Source organism: Hyla sarda, chromosome 3 (assembly GCF_029499605.1).
Source record: "Hyla sarda isolate aHylSar1 chromosome 3, aHylSar1.hap1, whole genome shotgun sequence".
Lineage (NCBI taxonomy): Eukaryota > Metazoa > Chordata > Amphibia > Anura > Hylidae > Hyla > Hyla sarda.
In genome coordinates, this window is record NC_079191.1 from 81,592,299 (window position 1) to 81,616,542 (window position 24,244).

At 45.5% G+C, this 24,244-nt stretch overlaps 1 protein-coding gene across 3 annotated transcripts in view; it reads left to right on the forward strand.

Annotated features, from left to right (window-relative positions):
• Nucleotides 1-24,244, forward strand: part of RYK (receptor like tyrosine kinase) — a 167,080-nt gene that overhangs the window by 63,544 nt on the left and 79,292 nt on the right. For all 3 annotated transcript variants that reach the window (XM_056564403.1, XM_056564404.1, XM_056564401.1), the window contains exons 3-7: nucleotides 3,225-3,324; nucleotides 14,617-14,751; nucleotides 20,025-20,084; nucleotides 21,642-21,786; nucleotides 22,504-22,604. In XM_056564403.1, the coding sequence (XP_056420378.1) occupies nucleotides 3,225-3,324; nucleotides 14,617-14,751; nucleotides 20,025-20,084; nucleotides 21,642-21,786; nucleotides 22,504-22,604 (541 nt within the window). The remainder of the gene's footprint in view (nucleotides 1-3,224; nucleotides 3,325-14,616; nucleotides 14,752-20,024; nucleotides 20,085-21,641; nucleotides 21,787-22,503; nucleotides 22,605-24,244) is intronic.

A 24,244-nucleotide genomic window follows, 5' to 3' on the forward strand; every position in this document is an offset into this window, starting at 1 on the left:
TCCCCTATCCTAAGGATAGGGGATAAGTTTGAGATCTCTCTGTACGGGGCCCCGGCTCTCCGCCGAGATAGCGGATGTAGACCCCCGCACGAGGCGGCGGCCGACACGCCCCCTCAATACATCTCAATGGCAGAGCCGGAGATTGCAGAAGGCAGCGCTTCGGCTCTGCCATAGAGTTGTATTGAGGGGGCGTGTCGGCCGCCGCTTCGTGCGGAGGTCGACACGCCCCGTACAGGGGCTCCGTACAGGAGATCGCGGGGGGCCCCAGGGGTCGGACCCCCCGCGATCTGCAACTTATCCCCTATCCTTAAGATAGGGGATAAGTTGTAAACCACTGAGTCACCACTGGACTACTCCTTTAACATGTATAGCTTGGAAGAAAGAAGAGACAGAGGGGATATGATAGAGACTTTTATATACATAAAGGGAATCAACACGGTAAAGGAGGAGAGGAGATTTAAAAGCAGAAAAACTACCACAAGAGGACATAGTTTTAAATTAGAGGGGCAAAGGTTTGTGCAGTAATATCAGGAAGTATTACTTTACAGAGAGAGTAGTGGAGGCATGGAATAGACTTCCTGCAGAAGTGGTCACTGCAAATACAGTGAAGGAGTTTAAACATGCATGGGATAAGCATAAGGCTATCCTTCATATAAGATAGGGCCAGGGACTATTCATAGTATTCCGATTATTGGGCAGACTAGATGGGCCAAATGGTTCTTATCTGCCGACACATTCTATGTTTCTATGATTGTGGAATAGGCTTTAGACAAGCGTCATCAATACCTTAAAGAAACTCTGAACCTGGGGGACCGTATAAAGCTGGAAAAAAGTGTACGATACGCAGCAGAGCCATACAGCAAATAAATGTAGAACAAAAGTTGCTTTTCAAAATTCTCAAGATATTTAACCCTGGAATACCCCTTAAACTGAAAAACATTTTTTTTAATAAACTACTGAAAGTTCAGCTGAGCCTCAAATGCAGATGTAAAAATCTTTTGGTACTGAGGTGGGGAGCACAACCAAAGGTTTGAAGTTGGCAGCTTACAAGTATTGAGCCTTATATAACTCGCCTGGCTGACATTTAGTACTGGAAACTAACACGTGTAAATTGTTGGTTAGTTGTGCTGCTAGGGCGCTGTTAAAACTCGGCAGATTTGCCATTCAGAACTCTAGGAAAGTTGAGTGAAAGATGGTTGACAGTTGTATTGCTTGTTACCTATTTTTTCCAAGGACAGATAAAACTTCGAAATCATCATGTAGAAGTTTTACTTGTTGAAAAAAATAAATATATACCCGTATTTTTCGCCGTATAAGACGCTCCGGCATATAAGACGCACCTAATTTTAAAGGAGGAAAATCTAGAAAAAAAAGATTCTGAACCAAATACAATGTAAAGTATAGGACAGTGATCTTCAACCTGCAGACCTCCAGATGTTGCAAAACTACAACTCCCAGCATGCCCGGACAGCCGTAGGCTGCCGGGAGTTGTAGTTTTGCAACATCTGGAGGTCCGTAGGTTGAAGACCACTGGATAGGCTCACAAGTCCCCGCCGCTCCGAACCCGTCACCGCTGCCTTGGATGTCGCCCTCCATTACTGTCCCCGTCGCTCCGGAACGTCTCTGCTGCCCGGGATCCTCTCTCTCCATCGCCGCCATTACGTCCCTACGCACACCGCTCCTATTGGATGGCGGGACGGCGTGCGCGACGATGTGATGACGATGGAGAGCGCCGGCCATGCAGGAGATCCCGGCACGGAGCAGTCATTCGCCGATTGGACACAGAGGAGGCAGGTAAGGTCCCTCCCGATGTCATCCAAGCTGTTCGGGACGACGTGATTTCACCGCAGCGGTCCCGAACAGCCCGACTGAGCAGCCGAGTTAGTTTCACTTTCACTTCAGACGCGGCGGTCAGCTTTGATCGCCACGTCTGAAGGGTTAATACAGGGCATCACCGCCATCGATGATGTCCTGTATTAGTCGCGGGTCCCAGCCGTTGATGGCCGCAGGGACCGCCGCAATATGACAGGATTTTAATGTGTAGTTTTGGGGAAGAAAAAGTGCGTCTTATACGGTATACATACTGTTGTTGAATAAAGGCCTGGCTGGGGGGTGTAGACAGCTCTGAGGTGACGGCCCATTCCATGTTGGAGCAGAGGTTTCACTGATCAGATTCCAGTCTATGGATGGGATTGTTTTGACAGCTGATATATTTCATCTATAATGTGCGTTCTCGTTCAGAATTGCTTATGTTGCCTGGGCCTAGCACACCTTTAAAGAATCCTTATGATCTATTCTGCCGGTGAAGGGTTAAATTTACTTTTATAAGCGATTATTGAAAATACTGAAGGGATTTCATGTCCGGTTTTCCCAGCTGGGTATTCCCTCTCCATATGACTTGTGTGTTTTCTTACTTGTTGAAGCCACAACACTTAGGTCCACCAAGTCTCCATATAGTGGCTGCAGTATGTGGGCATTGCAGACAAATTTTGTTTTTACTTTTATCAAATTGATTGTCATTCTTTGTATTTTTGCCAGTAATAACGTTTATCCACAAAACCATGTGGACATTATCCATTTGAAAGCTGCCGATTTGTAATAAAATGGAGTGTTGGTGGTACCCTGTGTTCTAAGCATAGTCTCTTTCTACTCCTATAAATGAAGAGGTCAGTACACCCAGATAGCTGTGGGCCAAATGCTATGTTGGCTGAAAGCTAACCCACTTCCACCAATACCCATGTAGTGTGTTCTGATCTAAAGAAATTGTGCTCTGTATTCCACATTAGAGATGAGCGAACTTACAGTAAAAAGAGAGAGTCTCCCAGGACTGTATCCACCTATTCCAGCCCACGGGAGCACCTGAAAGCTGAACTAATTTATGCAGGATAAGTCATCAACTGCCAAGCCGAGAAGTTCTTGATGAATCGAATTTACTGTAAGTTCGCTCATCTCTATTCCACATGTATAAATGCTCTCCTATAAAGGGTGTAATCCATTGTCATTACCGCTATAGCACATAAACCTGTACAAGTGAAGGTTGGATGCACATAAACCTGTACAAGTGAAGGTTGGATGCACATAAACCTGTACAAGTGAAGGTTGGATGCACATAAACCTGTACAAGTAAAGGTTGGATGCACATAAACCTGTACAAGTGAAGGTTGGATGCTTTTTGCAGGATCTTTAATGTTGAGGTTTGATTGTGACTTTGATTTCTTTTTCAGGTTGAGTACAAACTGGGATTTCATGTGGACAATCCTTTAGCCATGAATGTGCCACAGACCAATATTTCCATGCAGGGGGATGTACCTCGCTCTTTGTCAGGTAAATTGTTTTCTCAAGTATCATTAATATTCTACGTTGCCAACAATAAAAAAACATATATAGCAATTCTTGGTCAGCATCTGGAAATTGTGGTCCACAATGATATTAAAGCTGCGTTCACATGACGATTTCTCCATCTGGCTCGAGTACACGATTTTTTAACTTAAAATTGTATATAAAGTTGGATCCATTGACCTCCATTAAAAAAATCTGATCCATTACACGCATCAGATTTGATCCGCATCCGATTTCACACGATTTTTGTTCAGCTCTGAAATCGTGGTCAAACCCGGATCAAATCGGATGTGTGTAATGGATCCGATTTTTTAATGGAGGTCAATGGATCCGACTTTATATACGATTTTATATGATTTTAAGTTATAAAATCGTGTACTCAAGTCGGATGGAGAAATCGTGATGTGAATGCAGCCTAACATGCATTGGGTATACAGATCCTCTACTGCAGTGTTTCCCAACCAGGGTGCCTCCAGCTGTTGCAAAACTACAACTCCCAGCATGCCCAGACAGCCAAAGGCTGTCCGGGCATGCTGGGAGTTGTAGTTTTGCAACAGCTGGGGGCACACTGGTTGGAAAATACTGCTCTACTGCTTACTCTGCACAGCAGCACCACCTAATGGTGATAACCTGTTATTATATTTTTAACCATCTCATTAAATTGACAAACTTGAAGTTGTTTTCTGCAGTGAATAAAAACAGCGCTGCGGTTATGTTCAGGGTTTAGTTGAGGGTTCTTATCGAATCCCTTGACATTCTTCATCCAGCGCAAGTGGGTTGTGCCGTATCCCTAGTCATGTCTGAAAGCGCTTTTGTTTTTTAAACATAGACTTGCAGGCAATACTCCATGGCAGAAAAAGGATAGGCAGCTACCCTGTAAGTCTCCATACACCAGCTGGTTCTCTTCAGTGACAACCAGTACCTCTAATACAGTGACTGGATTAGCCCTTTTAATGCTCCTTCTTTAATTTTCCCCTAAAACCCTAATGTTCCACTTCACGGCTAGTTGATAACTTTTATATAGTTTTTTTTAGGGCTATGCTTTGCACCGTCTAAGGAATAAGGCAACCACTTGCAAGTCTCCTGAACCCTGAGTGCTCCCTCTGTTTCTGTTCTTATCTTGCTGGATACTTTTTGTTGTGCCAGGGTGTTGGTTTTGATTATTTCTCAAAATGTCCGCCTAATGTGTCCGGTGCCGGTGGTCACCTACAGTTTCGTGCCATCCCCAGTTCCTCTCATACATAGATGGTGGAGTCATTTCTGCCATTGTACAGACCTGTGTATATTAATTGGCAGCTTCTTACCAACGCTAAAGATGAGATGGATGTTCCGAAAGGGAATCAAAAGAACAGAAGAAGACACCGTAACAAGTATAAACCAACAATATCTACACACGAGCATTTTTTTTTTCTAATGATCCAAAGTGAAAACTAATTTTTCCTGATCTGTCGAGTAATATAATATGTAATTGTGGGTTGCCCCTTTTAAAGAGTCTTACTGTGTACCAGGATTTCTCAAGCTGTTGCTTTCCAGCCGTTGCAAAACTGCGACTCCCAGCATACATGATCCTGATGGGAATTACAGTTTTGCTGGAGAGGAAGGTAGGGGAGCCCTGCTGTATATCACTTAGAAGGGTTGGGGAACACTGCTGTATATCACTTAGAAGGGTTGGGGAACCCTGCTGTATATCACTTAGAAGGGTTCGGGAACCCTGCTGTATATCACTTAGAAGGGTAGGGGAACCCTGCTGTATATCACTTAGAAGGGTTCGGGAACCCTGCTGTATATCACTTAGAAGGGTTGGGGAACCCTGCTGTATATCACTTAGAAGGGTAGGGGAACCCTGCTGTATATCACTTAGAAGGGTTCGGGAACCCTGCTGTATATCACTTAGAAGGGTTGGGGAACCCTGCTGTATATCACTTAGAAGGGTTGGGGAACCCTGCTGTATATCACTTAGAAGGGTTGGGGAACCCTGCTGTATATCACTTAGAAGGGTAGGGGAACCCTGCTGTATATCACTTAGAAGGGTTCGGGAACCCTGCTGTATATCACTTAGAAGGGTTGGGGAACCCTGCTGTATATCACTTAGAAGGGTAGGGGAACCCTGCTGTATATCACTTAGAAGGGTTCGGGAACCCTGCTGTATATCACTTAGAAGGGTTGGGGAACCCTGCTGTATATCACTTAGAAGGGTTGGGGAACCCTGCTGTATATCACTTAGAAGGGTAGGGGAACCCTGCTGTATATCACTTAGAAGGGTTCGGGAACCCTGCTGTATATCACTTAGAAGGGTTGGGGAACCCTGCTGTATATCACTTAGAAGGGTTGGGGAACCCTGCTGTATATCACTTAGAAGGGTAGGGGAACCCTGCTGTATATCACTTAGAAGGGTTCGGGAACCCTGCTGTATATCACTTAGAAGGGTTGGGGAACACTGCTGTATATCACTTAGAAGGGTAGGGGAACACTGCTGTATATCACTTAGAAGGGTTGGGGAGCACTGCTGTATATCACTTAGAAGGGTTGGGGAACACTGCTGTATATAGAAGGGTTGTGGAACACTGCTGTATATCACTTAGAAGGGTAGGGGAACACTGCTGTATATCACTTAGAAGGGTAGGGGAACACTGCTGTATATCACTTAGAAGGGTTGGGGAACACTGCTGTATATCACTTAGAAGGGTAGGGGAATCCTGCTGTATATCACTTAGAAGGGTAGGGGAACCCTGCTGTATATCACTTAGAAGGGTAGGGGAACCCTGCTGTATATCACTTAGAAGGGTAGGGGAACACTGCTGTATATCACTTAGAAGGGTTGGGGAACACTGCTGTATATCACTTAAAAGGGTTGGGGAACACTGCTGTATATCACTTAGAAGGGTAGGGGAACACTGCTGTATATCACTTAGAAGGGTTGGGGAACACTGCTGTATATCACTTAGAAGGGTAGGGGAACACTGCTGTATATCACTTAGAAGGGTAGGGGAACACTGCTGTATATAGAAGGGTTGTGGAACACTGCTGTATATCACTTAGAAGGGTCGGGGAACACTGCTGTATATCACTTAGAAGGGTAGGGGAACACTGCTGTATATCACTTAGAAGGGTAGGGGAACACTGCTGTATATCACTTAGAAGGGTTGGGGAACACTGCTGTATATCACTTAGAAGGGTTGGGGAACACTGCTGTATATCACTTAGAAGGGTTCGGGAACACTGCTGTATATCACTTAGAAGGGTCGGGGAACACTGCTGTATATCACTTAGAAGGGTCGGGGAACCCTGCTGTATATCAATTAGAAGGGTTGGGGAACACTGCTGTATATCACTTAGAAGGGTCGGGGAACACTGCTGTATATCAATTAGAAGGTTTGGGGAACACTGCTGTATATCAGTTAGAAGGGTCGGGGAACACTGCTGTATATCACTTAGAAGGGTTGGGGAACACTGCTGTATATCACTTAGAAGGGTAGGGGAACACTGCTGTATATCACTTAGAAGGGTTGGGGAACACTGCTGTATATCACTTAGAAGGGTTGGGGAACACTGCTGTATATCACTTAGAAGGGTAGGGGAACCCTGCTGTATATCACTTAGAAGGGTAGGGGAACCCTGCTGTATATCACTTAGAAGGGTAGGGGAACCCTGCTGTATATCACTTAGAAGGGTAGGGGAACACTGCTGTATATCACTTAGAAGGGTAGGGGAACACTGCTGTATATCACTTAGAAGGGTTGGGGAACACTGCTGTATATCACTTAGAAGGGTTGGGGAACCCTGCTGTATATCACTTAGAAGGGTAGGGGAACACTGCTGTATATCACTTAGAAGGGTTCGGGAACCCTGCTGTATATCACTTAGAAGGGTTGGGGAACCCTGCTGTATATCACTTAGAAGGGTAGGGGAACCCTGCTGTATATCACTTAGAAGGGTAGGGGAACACTGCTGTATATCACTTAGAAGGGTTCGGGAACCCTGCTGTATATCACTTAGAAGGGTTGGGGAACCCTGGTGTATATCACTTAGAAGGGTAGGGGAACCCTGCTGTATATCGCTTAGAAGGGTAGGGGAACACTGCTGTATATCACTTAGAAGGGTTCGGGAACCCTGCTGTATATCACTTAGAAGGGTTGGGGAACCCTGCTGTATATCACTTAGAAGGGTAGGGGAACACTGCTGTATATCACTTAGAAGGGTTCGGGAACCCTGCTGTATATCACTTAGAAGGGTTGGGGAACCCTGCTGTATATCACTTAGAAGGGTAGGGGAACCCTGCTGTATATCACTTAGAAGGGTTCGGGAACCCTGCTGTATATCACTTAGAAGGGTTGGGGAACCCTGCTGTATATCACTTAGAAGGGTTGGGGAACCCTGCTGTATATCACTTAGAAGGGTTGGGGAACACTGCTGTATATCACTTAGAAGGGTTGGGGAACACTGCTGTATATCACTTAGAAGGGTAGGGGAACACTGCTGTATATCACTTAGAAGGGTTGGGGAGCACTGCTGTATATCACTTAGAAGGGTTGGGGAACACTGCTGTATATAGAAGGGTTGTGGAACACTGCTGTATATCACTTAGAAGGGTAGGGGAACACTGCTGTATATCACTTAGAAGGGTAGGGGAACACTGCTGTATATCACTTAGAAGGGTTGGGGAACACTGCTGTATATAGAAGGGTTGTGGAACACTGCTGTATATCACTTAGAAGGGTAGGGGAACACTGCTGTATATCACTTAGAAGGGTCGGGGAACACTGCTGTATATCACTTAGAAGGGTCGGGGGAACACTGCTGTATATCACTTAGAAGGGTTGGGGAACCCTGTTGTATATCACTTAGAAGGGTTGGGGAACACTGCTGTATATCGCTTAGAAGGGTTGGGGAACACTGCTGTATATCGCTTAGAAGGGTTGGGGAACACTGCTGTATATCGCTTAGAAGGGTAGGGGAACACTGCTGTATATCACTTAGAAGGGTTGGGGAACACTGCTGTATATCACTTAGAAGGGTAGGGGAACACTGCTGTATATAGAAGGGTAGGGGAACACTGCTGTATATCACTTAGAAGGGTAGGGGAACCCTGCTGTATATCACTTAGAAGGGTAGGGGAACCCTGTTGTATATCACTTAGAAGGGTAGGGGAACCCTGCTGTATATCACTTAGAAGGGTAGGGGAACACTGCTTTAGATCACTTAGAAGGGTTGGGGAACACTGCTGTATATCACTTAGAAGGGTTGGGGAACACTGCTGTATATCACTTAGAAGGGTAGGGGAACCCTGCTGTATATCACTTAGAAGGGTTGGGGAACACTGCTGTATATCACTTAGAAGGGTTGGGGAACACTGCTGTATATAGAAGGGTTGGGGAACACTGCTGTATATCACTTAGAAGGGTTGGGGAACACTGCTGTATATCACTTAGAAGGGTTGGGGAACACTGCTGTATATCACTTAGAAGGGTTGGGGAACACTGCTGTATATAGAAGGGTTGGGGAACCCTGCTGTATATCACTTAGAAGGGTTGGGGAACCCTGCTGTATATCACTTAGAAGGGTAGGGGAACCCTGCTGTATATCACTTAGAAGGGTAGGGGAACACTGCTGTATATCACTTAGAAGGGTTCGGGAACCCTGCTGTATATCACTTAGAAGGGTTGGGGAACCCTGGTGTATATCACTTAGAAGGGTAGGGGAACCCTGCTGTATATCACTTAGAAGGGTAGGGGAACACTGCTGTATATCACTTAGAAGGGTTGGGGAACCCTGCTGTATATCACTTAGAAGGGTTGGGGAACCCTGCTGTATATCACTTAGAAGGGTTCGGGAACCCTGCTGTATATCACTTAGAAGGGTTGGGGAACCCTGCTGTATATCACTTAGAAGGGTAGGGGAACCCTGCTGTATATCACTTAGAAGGGTTCGGGAACCCTGCTGTATATCACTTAGAAGGGTTGGGGAACCCTGCTGTATATCACTTAGAAGGGTTGGGGAACCCTGCTGTATATCACTTAGAAGGGTTGGGGAACCCTGCTGTATATCACTTAGAAGGGTAGGGGAACCCTGCTGTATATCACTTAGAAGGGTTCGGGAACCCTGCTGTATATCACTTAGAAGGGTTGGGGAACCCTGCTGTATATCACTTAGAAGGGTAGGGGAACACTGTTGTATATCACTTAGTAGGGTTGGGGAACACTGCTGTATATCACTTAGAAGGGTAGGGGAACACTGCTGTATATCACTTAGAAGGGTTGGGGAACACTGCTGTATATCACTTAGAAGGGTAGGGGAACACTGCTGTATATCACTTAGAAGGGTAAGGGAACACTGCTGTATATAGAAGGGTTGTGGAACACTGCTGTATATCACTTAGAAGGGTAGGGGAACACTGCTGTATATCACTTAGAAGGGTCGGGGAACACTGCTGTATATCACTTAGAAGGGTTTGGGAACACTGCTGTATATCACTAAGAAGGGTAGGGGAACCCTGCTGTATATCACTTAGAAGGGTAGGGGAACACTGCTGTATGTCACTTAGAAGGGTTGGGGAACACTGCTGTATATCACTTAGAAGGGTCGGGGAACACTGCTGTATATCACTTAGAAGGGTAGGGGAACACTGCTGTATATCACTTAGAAGGGTTGGGGAACCCTGTTGTATATCACTTAGAAGGGTTGGGGAACACTGCTGTATATCACTTAGAAGGGTTTGGGAACACTGCTGTATATCACTTAGAAGGGTAGGGGAACACTGCTGTATATCACTTAGAAGGGTAGGGGAACACTGCTGTATATCACTTAGAAGGGTTGGGGAACACTGCTGTATATCACTTAGAAGGGTTGGGGAACACTGCTGTATATCACTTAGAAGGGTAGGGGAACACTGCTGTATATCACTTAGAAGGGTTGGGGAACACTGCTGTATATCACTTAGAAGGGTTGGGGAACACTGCTGTATATCACTTAGAAGGGTCGGGGAACACTGCTGTATATCACTTAGAAGGGTCGGGGAACCCTGCTGTATATCACTTAGAAGGGTCGGGGAACACTGCTGTATATCAATTAGAAGGGTTGGGGAACACTGCTGTATATCACTTAGAAGGGTCGGGGAACACTGCTGTATATCAATTAGAAGGTTTGGGGAACACTGCTGTATATCACTTAGAAGGGTCGGGGAACACTGCTGTATATCACTTAGAAGGGTAGGGGAACACTGCTGTATATCACTTAGAAGGGTTGGGGAACACTGCTGTATATCACTTAGAAGGGTAGGGGAACCCTGCTGTATATCACTTAGAAGGGTTGGGGAACCCTGCTGTATATCACTTAGAAGGGTTGGGGAACCCTGCTGTATATCACTTAGAAGGGTTGGGGAACCCTGCTGTATATCACTTAGAAGGGTAGGGGAACCCTGCTGTATATCACTTAGAAGGGTTCGGGAACCCTGCTGTATATCACTTAGAAGGGTTGGGGAACCCTGCTGTATATCACTTAGAAGGGTAGGGGAACCCTGCTGTATATCACTTAGAAGGGTTCGGGAACCCTGCTGTATATCACTTAGAAGGGTTCGGGAACCCTGCTGTATATCACTTAGAAGGGTTGGGGAACCCTGCTGTATATCACTTAGAAGGGTTCGGGAACCCTGCTGTATATCACTTAGAAGGGTTGGGGAACCCTGCTGTATATCACTTAGAAGGGTTGGGGAACCCTGCTGTATATCACTTAGAAGGGTAGGGGAACCCTGCTGTATATCACTTAGAAGGGTTCGGGAACCCTGCTGTATATCACTTAGAAGGGTTGGGGAACACTGCTGTATATCACTTAGAAGGGTAGGGGAACACTGCTGTATATCACTTAGAAGGGTTGGGGAGCACTGCTGTATATCACTTAGAAGGGTTGGGGAACACTGCTGTATATAGAAGGGTTGTGGAACACTGCTGTATATCACTTAGAAGGGTAGGGGAACACTGCTGTATATCACTTAGAAGGGTAGGGGAACACTGCTGTATATCACTTAGAAGGGTTGGGGAACACTGCTGTATATCACTTAGAAGGGTAGGGGAATCCTGCTGTATATCACTTAGAAGGGTAGGGGAACACTGCTGTATATCACTTAGAAGGGTTGGGGAACACTGCTGTATATCACTTAAAAGGGTTGGGGAACACTGCTGTATATCACTTAGAAGGGTAGGGGAACACTGCTGTATATCACTTAGAAGGGTTGGGGAACACTGCTGTATATCACTTAGAAGGGTAGGGGAACACTGCTGTATATCACTTAGAAGGGTAGGGGAACACTGCTGTATATAGAAGGGTTGTGGAACACTGCTGTATATCACTTAGAAGGGTCGGGGAACACTGCTGTATATCACTTAGAAGGGTTAGGGAACACTGCTGTATATCGCTTAGAAGGGTTGGGGAACACTGCTGTATATCACTTAGAAGGGTTGGGGAACCCTGCTGTATGTCACTTAGAAGGGTAGGGGAACACTGCTGTATATCACTTAGAAGGGTTGGGGAACACTGCTGTATATCACTTAAAGGGTAGGGGAACCCTGCTGTATATAGAAGGGTAGGGGAACACTGCTGTATATCACTTAGAAGGGTAGGGGAACACTGCTGTATATCACTTAAAGGGTAGGGGAACCCTGCTGTATATCACTTAGAAGGGTAGGGGAACCCTGCTGTATATCACTTAGAAGGGTAGGGGAACCCTGTTGTATATCACTTAGAAGGGTTGGGGAACCCTGCTGTATATCACTTAGAAGGGTAGGGGAACCCTGCTGTATATCACTTAGAAGGGTAGGGGAACACTGCTTTAGATCACTTAGAAGGGTTGGGGAACACTGCTGTATATCACTTAGAAGGGTTGGGGAACACTGCTGTATATCACTTAGAAGGGTAGGGGAACCCTGCTGTATATCACTTAGAAGGGTTGGGGAGCACTGCTGTATATCACTTAGAAGGGTTGGGGAACACTGCTGTATATCACTTAGAAGGGTTGGGGAACACTGCTGTATATAGAAGGGTTGGGGAACACTGCTGTATATCACTTAGAAGGGTTGGGGAACACTGCTGTATATCACTTAATAGGGTTGGGGAACACTGCTGTATATCACTTAGAAGGGTAGGGGAACCCTGCTGTATATCACTTAGAAGGGTAGGGGAACCCTGCTGTATATCACTTAATAGGGTTGGGGAACACTGCTGTATATCACTTAGAAGGGTTGGGGAACACTGCTGTATATAGAAGGGTTGGGGAACCCTGCTGTATATCACTTAGAAGGGTAGGGGAGCACTGCTGTATATCACTTAGAAGGGTTGGGGAACACTGCTGTATATCACTTAGAAGGGTTGGGGAACACTGCTGTATATCACTTAGAAGGGTTGGGGAACCCTGCTGTATATCACTTAGAAGGGTTGGGGAACACTGTTGTATATCACTTAGAAGGGTTGGGGAACCCTGCTGTATATCACTTAGAAGGGTTGGGGAACACTGCTGTATATCACTTAGAAGGGTTGGGGAACACTGTTGTATATCACTTAGAAGGGTTGGGGAACCCTGCTGTATATCACTTAGAAGGGTTGGGGAACACTGCTGTATATCACTTAGAAGGGTTGGGGAACACTGCTGTATATCACTTAGAAGGGTTGGGGAACACTGCTGTATATCACTTAGAAGGGTTGGGGAACACTGCTGTATATCACTTAGAAGGGTTGGGGAACACTGCTGTATATCACTTAGAAGGGTTGGGGAACCCTGCTGTATATCACTTAGAAGGGTTGGGGAACACTGCTGTATATCACTTAGAAGGGTACTCCAGAGGGAAGAAATGTTTTCCAATTAACTGGTACTAAAGTAATACAGATTTGTATATTATCTCTATATAAAAATATTAGAACTGTGTATATAAGCTGATTTAGTGTAATATTGCCCAGAGCCATGTATGTAATAGGCTACAGGCAGTATCACACACATTCTGCTTAGATACACCGCTGAGAGCTTGCAGTATCACACACATTAGGCTACGGGCAGTATGACATATAATATATTTAGATACTGTTCTACAGTATCACACATAATAGGCTGCAGACAGTATGACATATAATAGATATTGTTATAAAGTCAGTATCACACATTACAGAGCTGCCTTTAGAGCAGTGTTTCCCAACCAGGGTGCCTCCAGGTGTTGTAAAACTACAACTCCCAGCATGCCTGGACAGCCTTTGGCTGTCCAGGCATGCTGGGAGTTGTAGTTTTGCAACACCTGGAGGCATCCTGGCTGGGAAACGCTGCTTTAGAGCATGGCACAGGTCACATGGTTAGAGACGCATTGGATGTAGATGAGGGGTGTGTGCGTGCAGCCTCAGCCAGTCACAGTCAATCACACACTGAAGAGCTCTGGGCTCTCTGACAGATCGCCACGCAGGGATGCTGGCCTAGCAGAGATAATGCAGCTAGGGGGAGTGGCTATGAACCAGGCGCTGCTTTAAGCCAAGTCCCCTACACTGGACCTTCAGTAAGAAAGGGACTTGGACAGAAAAGGTTGGGTGGCTGGATGACATCTATTCCTCGCTTCCTTTAAGTGACCACTAAAATGGGGGGAAACTGCTCCATACAGCTAATGAATGATATTTAGACAAGAATAGGCTATAGGTTCAGTTTCCTAGAGCGTCCCTTTAATCCTTTCGTACTATCAGCTTCTATACTCCATAGTGGTTCTTTCCATTCTGACCACAGTGCTCTCTGCTGCCTGGAACTGTCCAGGGCATGACCAAATCTCCATAGTGAACCTCTCCTGCTCCGGACAGTTACTGACACTGACATATCTGGCAGCAGAGAGCATCAGGAAAGACTACGCAACTTCCTATTTATCAGCAGCTGATAAGTACTGGAAGGATTAAGATTTTTTATTAGAAGTAATTTACAAATTTGTTTAACTTTCTGGCCCCTGTTGGTTTGAGAACTTTTTTTTTTTCCCCTCCGGAGTACCCATTTAGTGGCAGATACAAATGGGAGCCTTGCTTTTGACTTCATTATGTGTAACCCTACTTTCCCAACGCTGTACACAAGTACATTTGGTTGTGAATGACTTGAACTGCTTGCCCTTCAGATGGTGCCAGGTTTGTGTTTGTAAAGCAAAGCTACAAAGTTTTTATATCCGCTTCTACATTGGCAGAATGTGTGTCTGGGTTACATCATAAACTCCTCGGTCTGCGGAGCCCCCTTTTAATACTGACATTAACAGTCTTTACATCTATTTTACTTGGCAGTGTTCAGAGTTGATCTTTTCTGCTCTGGGAGAATGGACGTGGAGGTCATGCTTGTCATGCAGCTCAACATAACAATCAGCTCTGCCAAAAACATCACAGTCCTTAATTTCAAGCGGAGGAAAATGTGCTACAGAAGTAAGTGTGATCTTATGGGGGCTCTGCGGGATGTCACTCACACTGGCTGTGGACACTGTGGGACACAGAGAGACATATAGATAGTCCATCATAATGTACATTATTTATTTTTACATCCATTGCTGGAGACTTTAACATCATTCAGTTTCAGTAACAAAAAAGGAACCTAAGGGAGCTACCTAGTTCGGGTTATCCAGGAAAAAAACAATTTTTTTTTTATATAGGTCAACTGGCTCCAGAAAGTTAAACAGATATGTAAATTACTTCTATTAATTTTTTTAAATCCTTTCAGTACTTATGAGCTGCTGAAGTTGAGTTGTTCTTTTCTGTCTGAGTGCTCTCTGATGACACCTGTCTCTGGAACCGCCCAGTTTAGAAGAGGTTTGCTATGGGGATTTGCTTCTAAACTGGACAGTTCCCGAGACACGTGTCATCAGAGAGCACTTAGACAGAAAAAACAACTCAATTTCAGCAGCTCATAAGTACTGAAAGGATTAAGATTTTTTTAATAGAAGTAATTTACAAATCTGTTTAACTTTCTGGAGCCAGTTGATATATAAAAAAAAAAAAGTTTTTTTCCTGGATAACCCCTTTAACTTATTTTAGGTATGTTCTCCCCCAAACCCCCCGTTTTTTTATTTTTTTTAAATTTTTTTTTAATCCTGTACATACAGTGTGGCTGGACACTGAACATATTTTCTTCTCAATTGGAGATACCCATAACATAATGAAAGGAAGAAGGGGATAGAAGTAGCTGTTCAGTGTAGTTTTCTGTAAAAGCAGGTACTGTAACAATGGCCATTCTATGTCAGTGTTTCCCAACCAGTGTGCCTCCAGCTGTTGCAAAACTACAACAGCCTTTGGCTGTCCGGGCATGCTGGGAGTTGTAGTTTTGCAACAGCTGGAACCACCCTGGTTGGGAAACACTGCTATAAGGAAAAGGAAAATTTCCGCCCGGAGATTCAGAGTTCCGCCTCTGCCGACTGAATTAGTCGGCACTAGGACCGCGCAGACACTGCAGTCTCCTATAGACTGCTATGTGTTCCGCTAGGATTTCCGCCTGAAGAAAGAGCAACCCCTTTCTTCAGGCGGAAATTTTCTAGCGGATTTTTCATCCGGAATTTGTGAAGCGGAAAATCCGAAGTGTGAATTTGTGAACGGAAAACCATTCACTACACTATGCATTATAGTAAGCAGAATTTCTGCCAGAAATTTCAAAGCGAAAATTCCGGCGGAAATTCCGTAGTGTGTACCTAGCCTAAGTCATCCGTCTGGGATAGCCACAGATTTGTGTGTTAGGCTGTTTTTGCATGGCAGTCTTTGGGTCATTATTTTACCATAATATTTATAAACCAAAACTATGAGTGGGACCTACAGGGGGGAAAACTATAATGAAAGATTTTCTCTATTTCCATGTTCTGGCCTCCCTGCTGGTTTTGGCTAACAAATACTTATATGGAAGAGTCACCTTAGTATATATCTAGTTAAGTTGACACACATCAAAGGTTGCTTATCAAGACGATCACATGGCAGGGTCTGTTTAGACATACACAACTACTTTGAGCCTTCAAAATGAATACTACAGCCATAGTATGAGACACCACTATATTGTTAAAGGGGTAACCCCCCCAACTGGAAACCTTTTTTATTTTTTTTTAAACTGGTGCCAGAAAGTTAAACAGATTTGTAAATTACTCCTATAAAAAAAAATCTTAATCCATTCAGTACTTATCAGCTGCTGCATGCTCCACGGGAAGTTATTTTCTTTTTGAATTTCCCTTGTCTGACCACAGTGCTCTCTGCTGTCACCTCTGTCCATTTTAGGAACTGTCCAGAGCAGGACAAGTTTGCTATGGGGATTTGCTTTTACTCTGGACAGTTCCTGACATGGACAGAGGTGTCAGCAGAGAGCACTGTGGTCAGAAAGGAAATTCAAAAAGAAAAGAACTTCCTCTGTAGCATACAGCAGCTGATAAGTACTGTAAGGATTATTTTTTTAAATAGAAGTAATTTACAAATCTGTTTAACTTTCTGGCATCAGTTGATTTAAATAATTTTGTTTTCCAGTGCAGTACCCCTTTAATGCAGTGACAGAATGAGCCACCACCTTTTTTTGGACTGTTTACAATGTTGTGGTTGCTATTGAATGAGGCATCCAATGAGAACTTGTTTGGATCAGCCATCTTTGATCTTGGCTATAATCGCAAAGTGTATACAGCTATATTACACTGTCCTGCAATGACAGAAACAAAGGTGTCTGCTGAGAAGTGATATTGTTTTCTGTATGTATCGCTTGTCAGCATTCTCCTCATCACAGGCAAGATTACAAGGAAAGGTGACACCAGTTTATAGATAAGATTGGATTTACCATTCACAATAAGTGATGGTCACAGCTCCGCACCCCTTTTTTAGACTGACCTTTTTCCCCTTTGCTGAAGTTGAAAGGAACATGTGACATTGCTGCCTGATTTTCTGGATTCATATTGTAGAGCAGAAGCTGGAACTGATATATAATCCAGCACACCTTGTAATGTAAATCACTGGGGTCTCATGTCAGCATGTGTAGAGATTTTACTGCCAGTCACTGATACAGGACTGCCCACTGTACACAAATTATAATTTTTCACACAGAACTTGCAATAAGTTGTCCTAAATAACGAGAACTAGTTTAAATATAATGTTTAGGAATTAATAATGTAAATGAGACAGGAAGAATTTCCCCTTGTGTTTTATGTAAGACAGAAAAGTCACTCACTTGTAAACGTGTCATAAAGCAGCGTCTTCTGCTGCAGCCGCCTTTTATGTGTGGGAGGTTTCCTGTTCCTATGTATTTGTATGTCATATAATCTTCCCAACATACCACATACCGTATTTATCGGAGTATAACACGCACCCCCATGTTAACAGGGAAATTTAAGTAAAAAAATGAAAATGTAAAATAAATGACTTGGACTAAATGCCACATCACCCCCCCCCAAACTTCGTTTTCTTCTGCACCTCAGTTTGGTCCCGTCCCCTCCAGTGCCACATCATTCCTTCCCTTTTATCAGTCCCTGTGCCACATTTACCACTCTCATCGCAACCCTCCATGTCTCATCATCCCCCCCCCCCCCCCTTGTCTCATCATTTCCCCTTGTCATAGGCCACGACTAGCCATACAGACATTAAGCATTTAGTGCCCCACTCTGTCTCTCATCATGTCCCACCCTGTCTCTCATCATGTCCCACCCTGTCTCTCATCATGTCCCACCCTGTCTCTCATCATGTCCCACCCTGTCTCTCATCATGTCCCACCCTGTCTCTCATCATGTCCCACCCTGTCTCTCATCATGTCCCACCCTGTCTCTCATCATGTCCCACCCTGTCTCTCATCATGTCCCACCCTGTCTCTCATCATGTCCCACCCTGTCTCTCATCATGTCCCACCCTGTCTCTCATCATGTCCCACCCGGTCTCTCATCATGTCCCACCCGGTCTCTCATCATGTCCCACCCGGTCTCTCATCATGTCCCACCCGGTCTCTCATCATGTCCCACCCGGTCTCTCATCATGTCCCACCCGGTCTCTCATCATGTCCCACCCGGTCTCTCATCATGTCCCACCCGGTCTCTCATCATGTCCCACCCGGTCTCTCATCATGTCCCACCCGGTCTCTCATCATGTCCCACCCGGTCTCTCATCATGTCCCACCCGGTCTCTCATCATGTCCCACCCGGTCTCTCATCATGTCCCACCCGGTCTCTCATCATGTCCCACCCGGTCTCTCATCATGTCCCACCCGGTCTCTCATCATGTCCCACCCGGTCTCTCATCATGTCCCACCCGGTCTCTCATCATGTCCCACCCGGTCTCTCATCATGTTCCTCCTATGGCCCAGTGGTCTTCAACCTGCGGACCTCCAGATGTTGCAAAACTACAACTCCCAGCATGCCCGGACAGCCGTTGGCTGTCCGGGCATGCTGGGAGTTGTAGTTTTGCCACATTTGGAGGTCTGCAGGTTGAAGACGTCCCCTCCCTCATCATTCCCCCTTTTCCCTGCTTTTCATAGTTTTTTTTTATTTTCCTGACCTGGCTGCGCTACAGCTGTCTTGTGGGCTGCGGTCAGTGAAGCAGATGAGTGACGTCCTCTCCCGGCTTCTCTGCGTGGCATCTGTGACATCACTTTTCATTTCCTGTAACCACCGCTAGTCAGAATTAGGCGACTACAGGAAATTAAAAGTGACGCCCCTGATGCCACGCAGAGAAGCCGGGAGAGGAAGTCATTCATCTGCTTCGCTGACCGCACAGCCCGCAAGACCCGCTGCCTGCCGAAACGCAGCCAGGTAAGGAAAATTTAAAAAAAAACTACGAAAAGCATGGAAAAGGGGGAATGAAGAGGAGGGGGGGGGGGGTGGTAAGAAAAATTACAAGCAGAGCGGGTAGGAGATGCTGCTGTTCACTGATTTAAAGTGGCCGCGGCAGTGCTGCTAATACTTAACAAGCAGCCGCTTTAAATCAGTGACCAGAAGATTTATCGGCGTATAACACGCAGGCAGGGTTTTTGCCTTGAAGGGGTACTCCGGTGAAAATCTTTTTTTCTTTTAAATCAACTGGTGGCAGAAAGTTAAACATATCTGTAATTTACTTCTATTAAAAAATCTTAATCCTTCCTGTACTTATTAGCTGCTGAATACTACAGAGGAAATTCTTTTCTTTTTGGAATGCTCTCTGATGACATCACGAACACACTGCTATCTGGTGATGTTATTACAATAATAACGCTTTATCGTTGTCCTTAGTGGGATTTGAACCCAAGTCCCCAGCACTGCAAGGCAGCAGCGCTAACCACTGAGCCACCATGCTGCCCTTAGCATACATCTGCTATGCATGGTTTCTAAAATGGACAGAGATGTCAGCAGAGAGCACTGTGCTTGTGATGTCATCAGTGTTCCAAAAAGAAAGGAATTTCCTCTGTAGCATTCAGCAGCTAATAAGTACTGGAAGGATTAAGATTTTTTAATAGAAGTAATTTACAAATATGTTTAACTTTCTGCCACCAGTTGATTTAAAAGAAAAAAGGTTTTCACCGGAGTACCCCTTTAAATTTAAGTTTTAAAAGTAAGTGTTATATACCGATAAATACGGTATTTATTGTTGCTTTGAATCCGTATTCAGTATTTTTAATGTATGACACCTAAAGGTGTGAATAGTGTCAATATCAGACCAGGCTCCTCATAATGAAAATTTGGTGAACTTCTTTGCTGCTTGTAATAACCGGAAACGTCTTTCCACAGAGATTGAGCCAGAAGTAAAACCCCCGATATCGCTCGACAGGAACAACACGAGAGTTCACTGTAAGTTTTCTCCTGTGGTGATATCCTGCATTATCCTATATGATTTACTTACCAATAGTGTCGTACAAGCATACAAGGCTGAAGTTCTATTGTAAGATTTATAGCTCCATGAACAGTAATATCAGACCCTAAAAAAAGTAGTGTTGTACCTCCATATGGCAAAGCGTTCCAAACTTTTCATGTTGGTGACACCCTTTTTAGATCTATGTGGTTTGGTGACACACCCCTCGCCATGCTGCCAATTGCATGCATCACGTTGTACATTGAAGCATCCTTTGACACCCAAGGTGATACCAGTATCGGCACTACAAATCGGCACCCCCCCTTCATTAGCCCCTGTGCCATTTCACTCCCACTTCCATTTACAGGGGTACTCCACTGGCCAGTGTTCCGGCTACGTTCGCATCATTTCTTTCCGAACGCTGTACGCGCGCTGCGGGGTCGTCCGACTCCCGCAGCACGCACACAGCATTTGGAATGAAATGTCAGGAACACAGCCAGAACACTGGCCAGTGGAGTACCCCTTTAATTCCCTACTTTGCCATTGAATTCTCACTTGACCTCTCTCTGTGCACTCCGACAGGCCCAGGTGGAGTCTTAGCAGGTCTGACAAGTGACTTCTTCCTGCACAGCTCCTCTGCACGACAAGGTTGTCACTCGTCAGTCCCGGCAGCCACCGCAGCTTACTGATTTTAAAGTGGCCATGCAGCAGACCCATGCCCACTTAATAACAGTGACCGGTGGTGACGAATGCAGTAGGACAGGATGGTCCTGTGACACACCTTGGGACTGCTACTGACACACTGATATGTACACTGATGTGTACACTGATGTAAAGCCCTGCCATATGGAGACTTGCAGATAATTCTTTATTAAAGGGGTATTCCGGTTGAATTTTTTTTTTTTTATCAACTGGTGCCAGAAAGCAGATTTGTAAATTACTTATATTAAAAAATCTTAATCCTTCCAGTACTTATTAGCAGCTGTTAACTACAGAGGAAGTTCTTTTCTTTTTGAATTTCCTTTCTGTCTGACCACAGTGCTCTCTGCTGACACCTTTGTCCATGTCAGGAACTATCCAGAGTAGGAGAAAATCCCCATAGCATACCTATCCTGCTCTGGACAGTTCCTGACATAGACAGAGGTGTCAGCAGAGAGCACTGTGGTCAGACAGAAAAGAGATTCAAAAAGAAAAGAACATACTCTGTAGTATACAGCAGCTGATAAGTACTGGAAGGATTAAGATTTTTTTAATAGAAGTAATTTACAAATCTGTTCAACTTTCTGGCACCTTTTGATTTAAAAAAAAAAAAAAGTTTTCCCAACGGAGTACCCCTTTAAGTAGATATCTGACAGAATAAAAGTGTATCATAATGCTGTATTTCAGTAATTATAGGGCGGTTGCATCTATTATGTGTTACTAATGTACAGAGGCTCCATACGGTGGTACAGGGAGTCTGTGGGTTGGTAGTATGAGGGACACAGGTAAGGGTATGATGAATATTATGTTTTCTTCCTAATTTTCATCTCATGTTGTTCTCTTCTTGTTTGTTCTAGTTGATCCTGTAAATGTCCCCCCTACAACCTCTACCCGTGTCTTCTATATCAGTGTTGGCGTATGCTGCGCAGTTATTTTCCTGGTGGCGATTATCCTAGCAGTGCTACATCTTCACAGCATGAAGAGAGTGGAGCTAGATGACAGGTAAGACTGTGTCCTCTAGGTGGCACCACTGACTTATGGTAAAATTTAGTTAAAGGGGTACTCCTGCCCAAATACATCTTATCCCCTATCCAAAGGATAGGGTATAGGATATCTGATCTCAGGGGTCCTGTCGCTGGGGATCCCCACAATCTGTCATTCAGCACCCACCTTTGCGAGCTCTCCGCAGCGTTGGAGGATCAGTGCGTGCAGCGTGACGACCACAAGGTAGGGGTATCGTGATGTCACGACTCCGCCTCCGTGTGACAGCCCGCCCCCTCAATGCAAATCTATGGGAGGGGGGGGGTCTCTCCGCAGTCAGACATCTTATCCCCTATCCTTTGGACGGGGATAAGATGTATTAGGGCTGGAGTACCCCTTTAAAGGAACTTTAGTAAGCCTCTAGTAAAGTTAAATCGTGCTAGCAATGGGCTGAATGCCGGTTGAATTCCACTTTCATTAGGCACTACTTCGGCAATAGGACCACATGGACGTGCGTCTCCTCTATAGACGGCAATGCAGTCCAAGTAATTGTTTCCCTTGGAAATATCTTATGAAAGAAAAAGTGCACATGAACATTAATGTAAAGTTGAAATGGTAGGCTCCCTATATCGTAAAGATTTTCATGGAGAAGGCTCCAGTAGCTGTGTGGATGCTCACAACTCTATAGAATGCATATATTCTTAAGTTTCAAAATCTGTTTTTGTTTTTTACTTTTAGTATGAGTGACAGTGGCAGCTCCCAGGGACTCTCTCAGCCTTCAACCCAGACTACGCAGTACCTGCGCGCAGACACCCCGAACAACGCAACGCCAGTCACCAGTAAGCGTTCATTTAACAGTCCTCCAATAAGCCTGTGCTGTTCATGTAGCATATGAACAAGATTGGCTGCGTGTGAATGGGACACGTTGCTGGTTACTTATGCCTGTGGATCTTCTATATGGTAGTGCTTGTCATGGCTCTTAAAAGGGCGTTCCACACAAACGTTAATAGTAAGCATAAGCATTCCTTGTACTTTTTTCACATTTGTGAACTTAGGCAAGTGCATATGACAGAAGGTGGGGGGGCATGTGGGTAGCCTTCCATTAGGACTCGATGCTACACAACCCACTTACCTGCAGCTGTAAAAGGGTTATTGCCCAGGCTGTGTGATAGTATAAAATCATGTAGTTACCTCCCTTGGTTATCAGCACACGGTCTCTGAAATTTGCCTCTCGCGCTGCAGATGATCACTGGATACTAGGTCGTCCATCCTCGGCAGTTTAATGGCCAAGTTGTAATGTGATGTATTGTCTATAGTAGAGTCAAGCGAATTTACAGTAAATTGGCTCGTAGCGAACCTCGCATCTCGGCTGTTGATTACTTTAGTCTGCATAAATTAGTTCAGCTTTCCAAGGGCTCCAGTTGCCTGGAAAAGGTGGATACAGACCAAGGAGACCCAAGACTGTCATACCGGACTTTTCCAGGCAACCAGAGCCCTTGGAAAGCTGAACAAATTTACACAGACTAAAGTACCGTATTTATCGGCATATAACACGCATTTTTTAGGCTAAAATTTTTAGCCTAAAGTCTATCTTCGTGTTATACGCCGATAAGCCGCTGCAGTTCAATGATTTAAAGTGGGCGCTTTAAATCAATGAACTGCAGCGGCTTTTGCAGGTGCAGAGACCTGCCGGCTTCTCTGCCCCTGCCTGTCCTGGGGTCTAGAGCCCTGCTGCCGCCGCTTCTCTCCCCCTGGCTATCAGCGCCGCTGCCCCTTCTCTCTCCCTGGCTCAGTGCAGCGGCGCCGCTGCCCAGTTGCCTCCCCCATCCCCGGTTGTATAATTACCTGTTGCCGGGGTCGGGTCCGCGCTGCTTCTGGCCTCCGGTGTGGCGTCCCCTACGTCAATGCTATGCGCTGAGAGACACAATGACCAGTGACGTCACTCGTCATTGCGCCGTGCAACGCATAGCAACGACGCAGGGGACGCCACAGCGGAGGCCAGAAGCAGCGTGGACCCGACCCCGGCAACAGGTAATTATACAACCGGGGATGGGGGAGGCAACGGGGCAGCGGCGCCAGCAATGGGTGCCGCTGCCCCTTCTCTCCCCCTGGCTATCGGCGCCTCTGCCCCATTGCTGGCACCGCTTCTCTCCCCCTGGCTATTGGTGCCGTCAATGGGGCAGCGGCACCAATAGCCAGGGGGAGAGAAGGGGCAGCGGCGCCGATAGCCAGGGGGAGAGAAGCGGCGGCAGCAGGGCTCTAGACCCCAGGAAAGGCAGGGGGAGAGAAGCGGGCAGTGACGGCCTCTCTCCCCCTGCCTTTCCTGGGGGCTTCTGCGGGGTCAGAAACATTGTATCAGGGTATACACATGCACACACACCCACCCTCATTTTACCAAGGATATTTGGGTAAAAAACCTTTTTTACCCAAATATCTTTGGTAAAATGAGGGTGCATGTTATAGGCCGGTGCGTAGTATA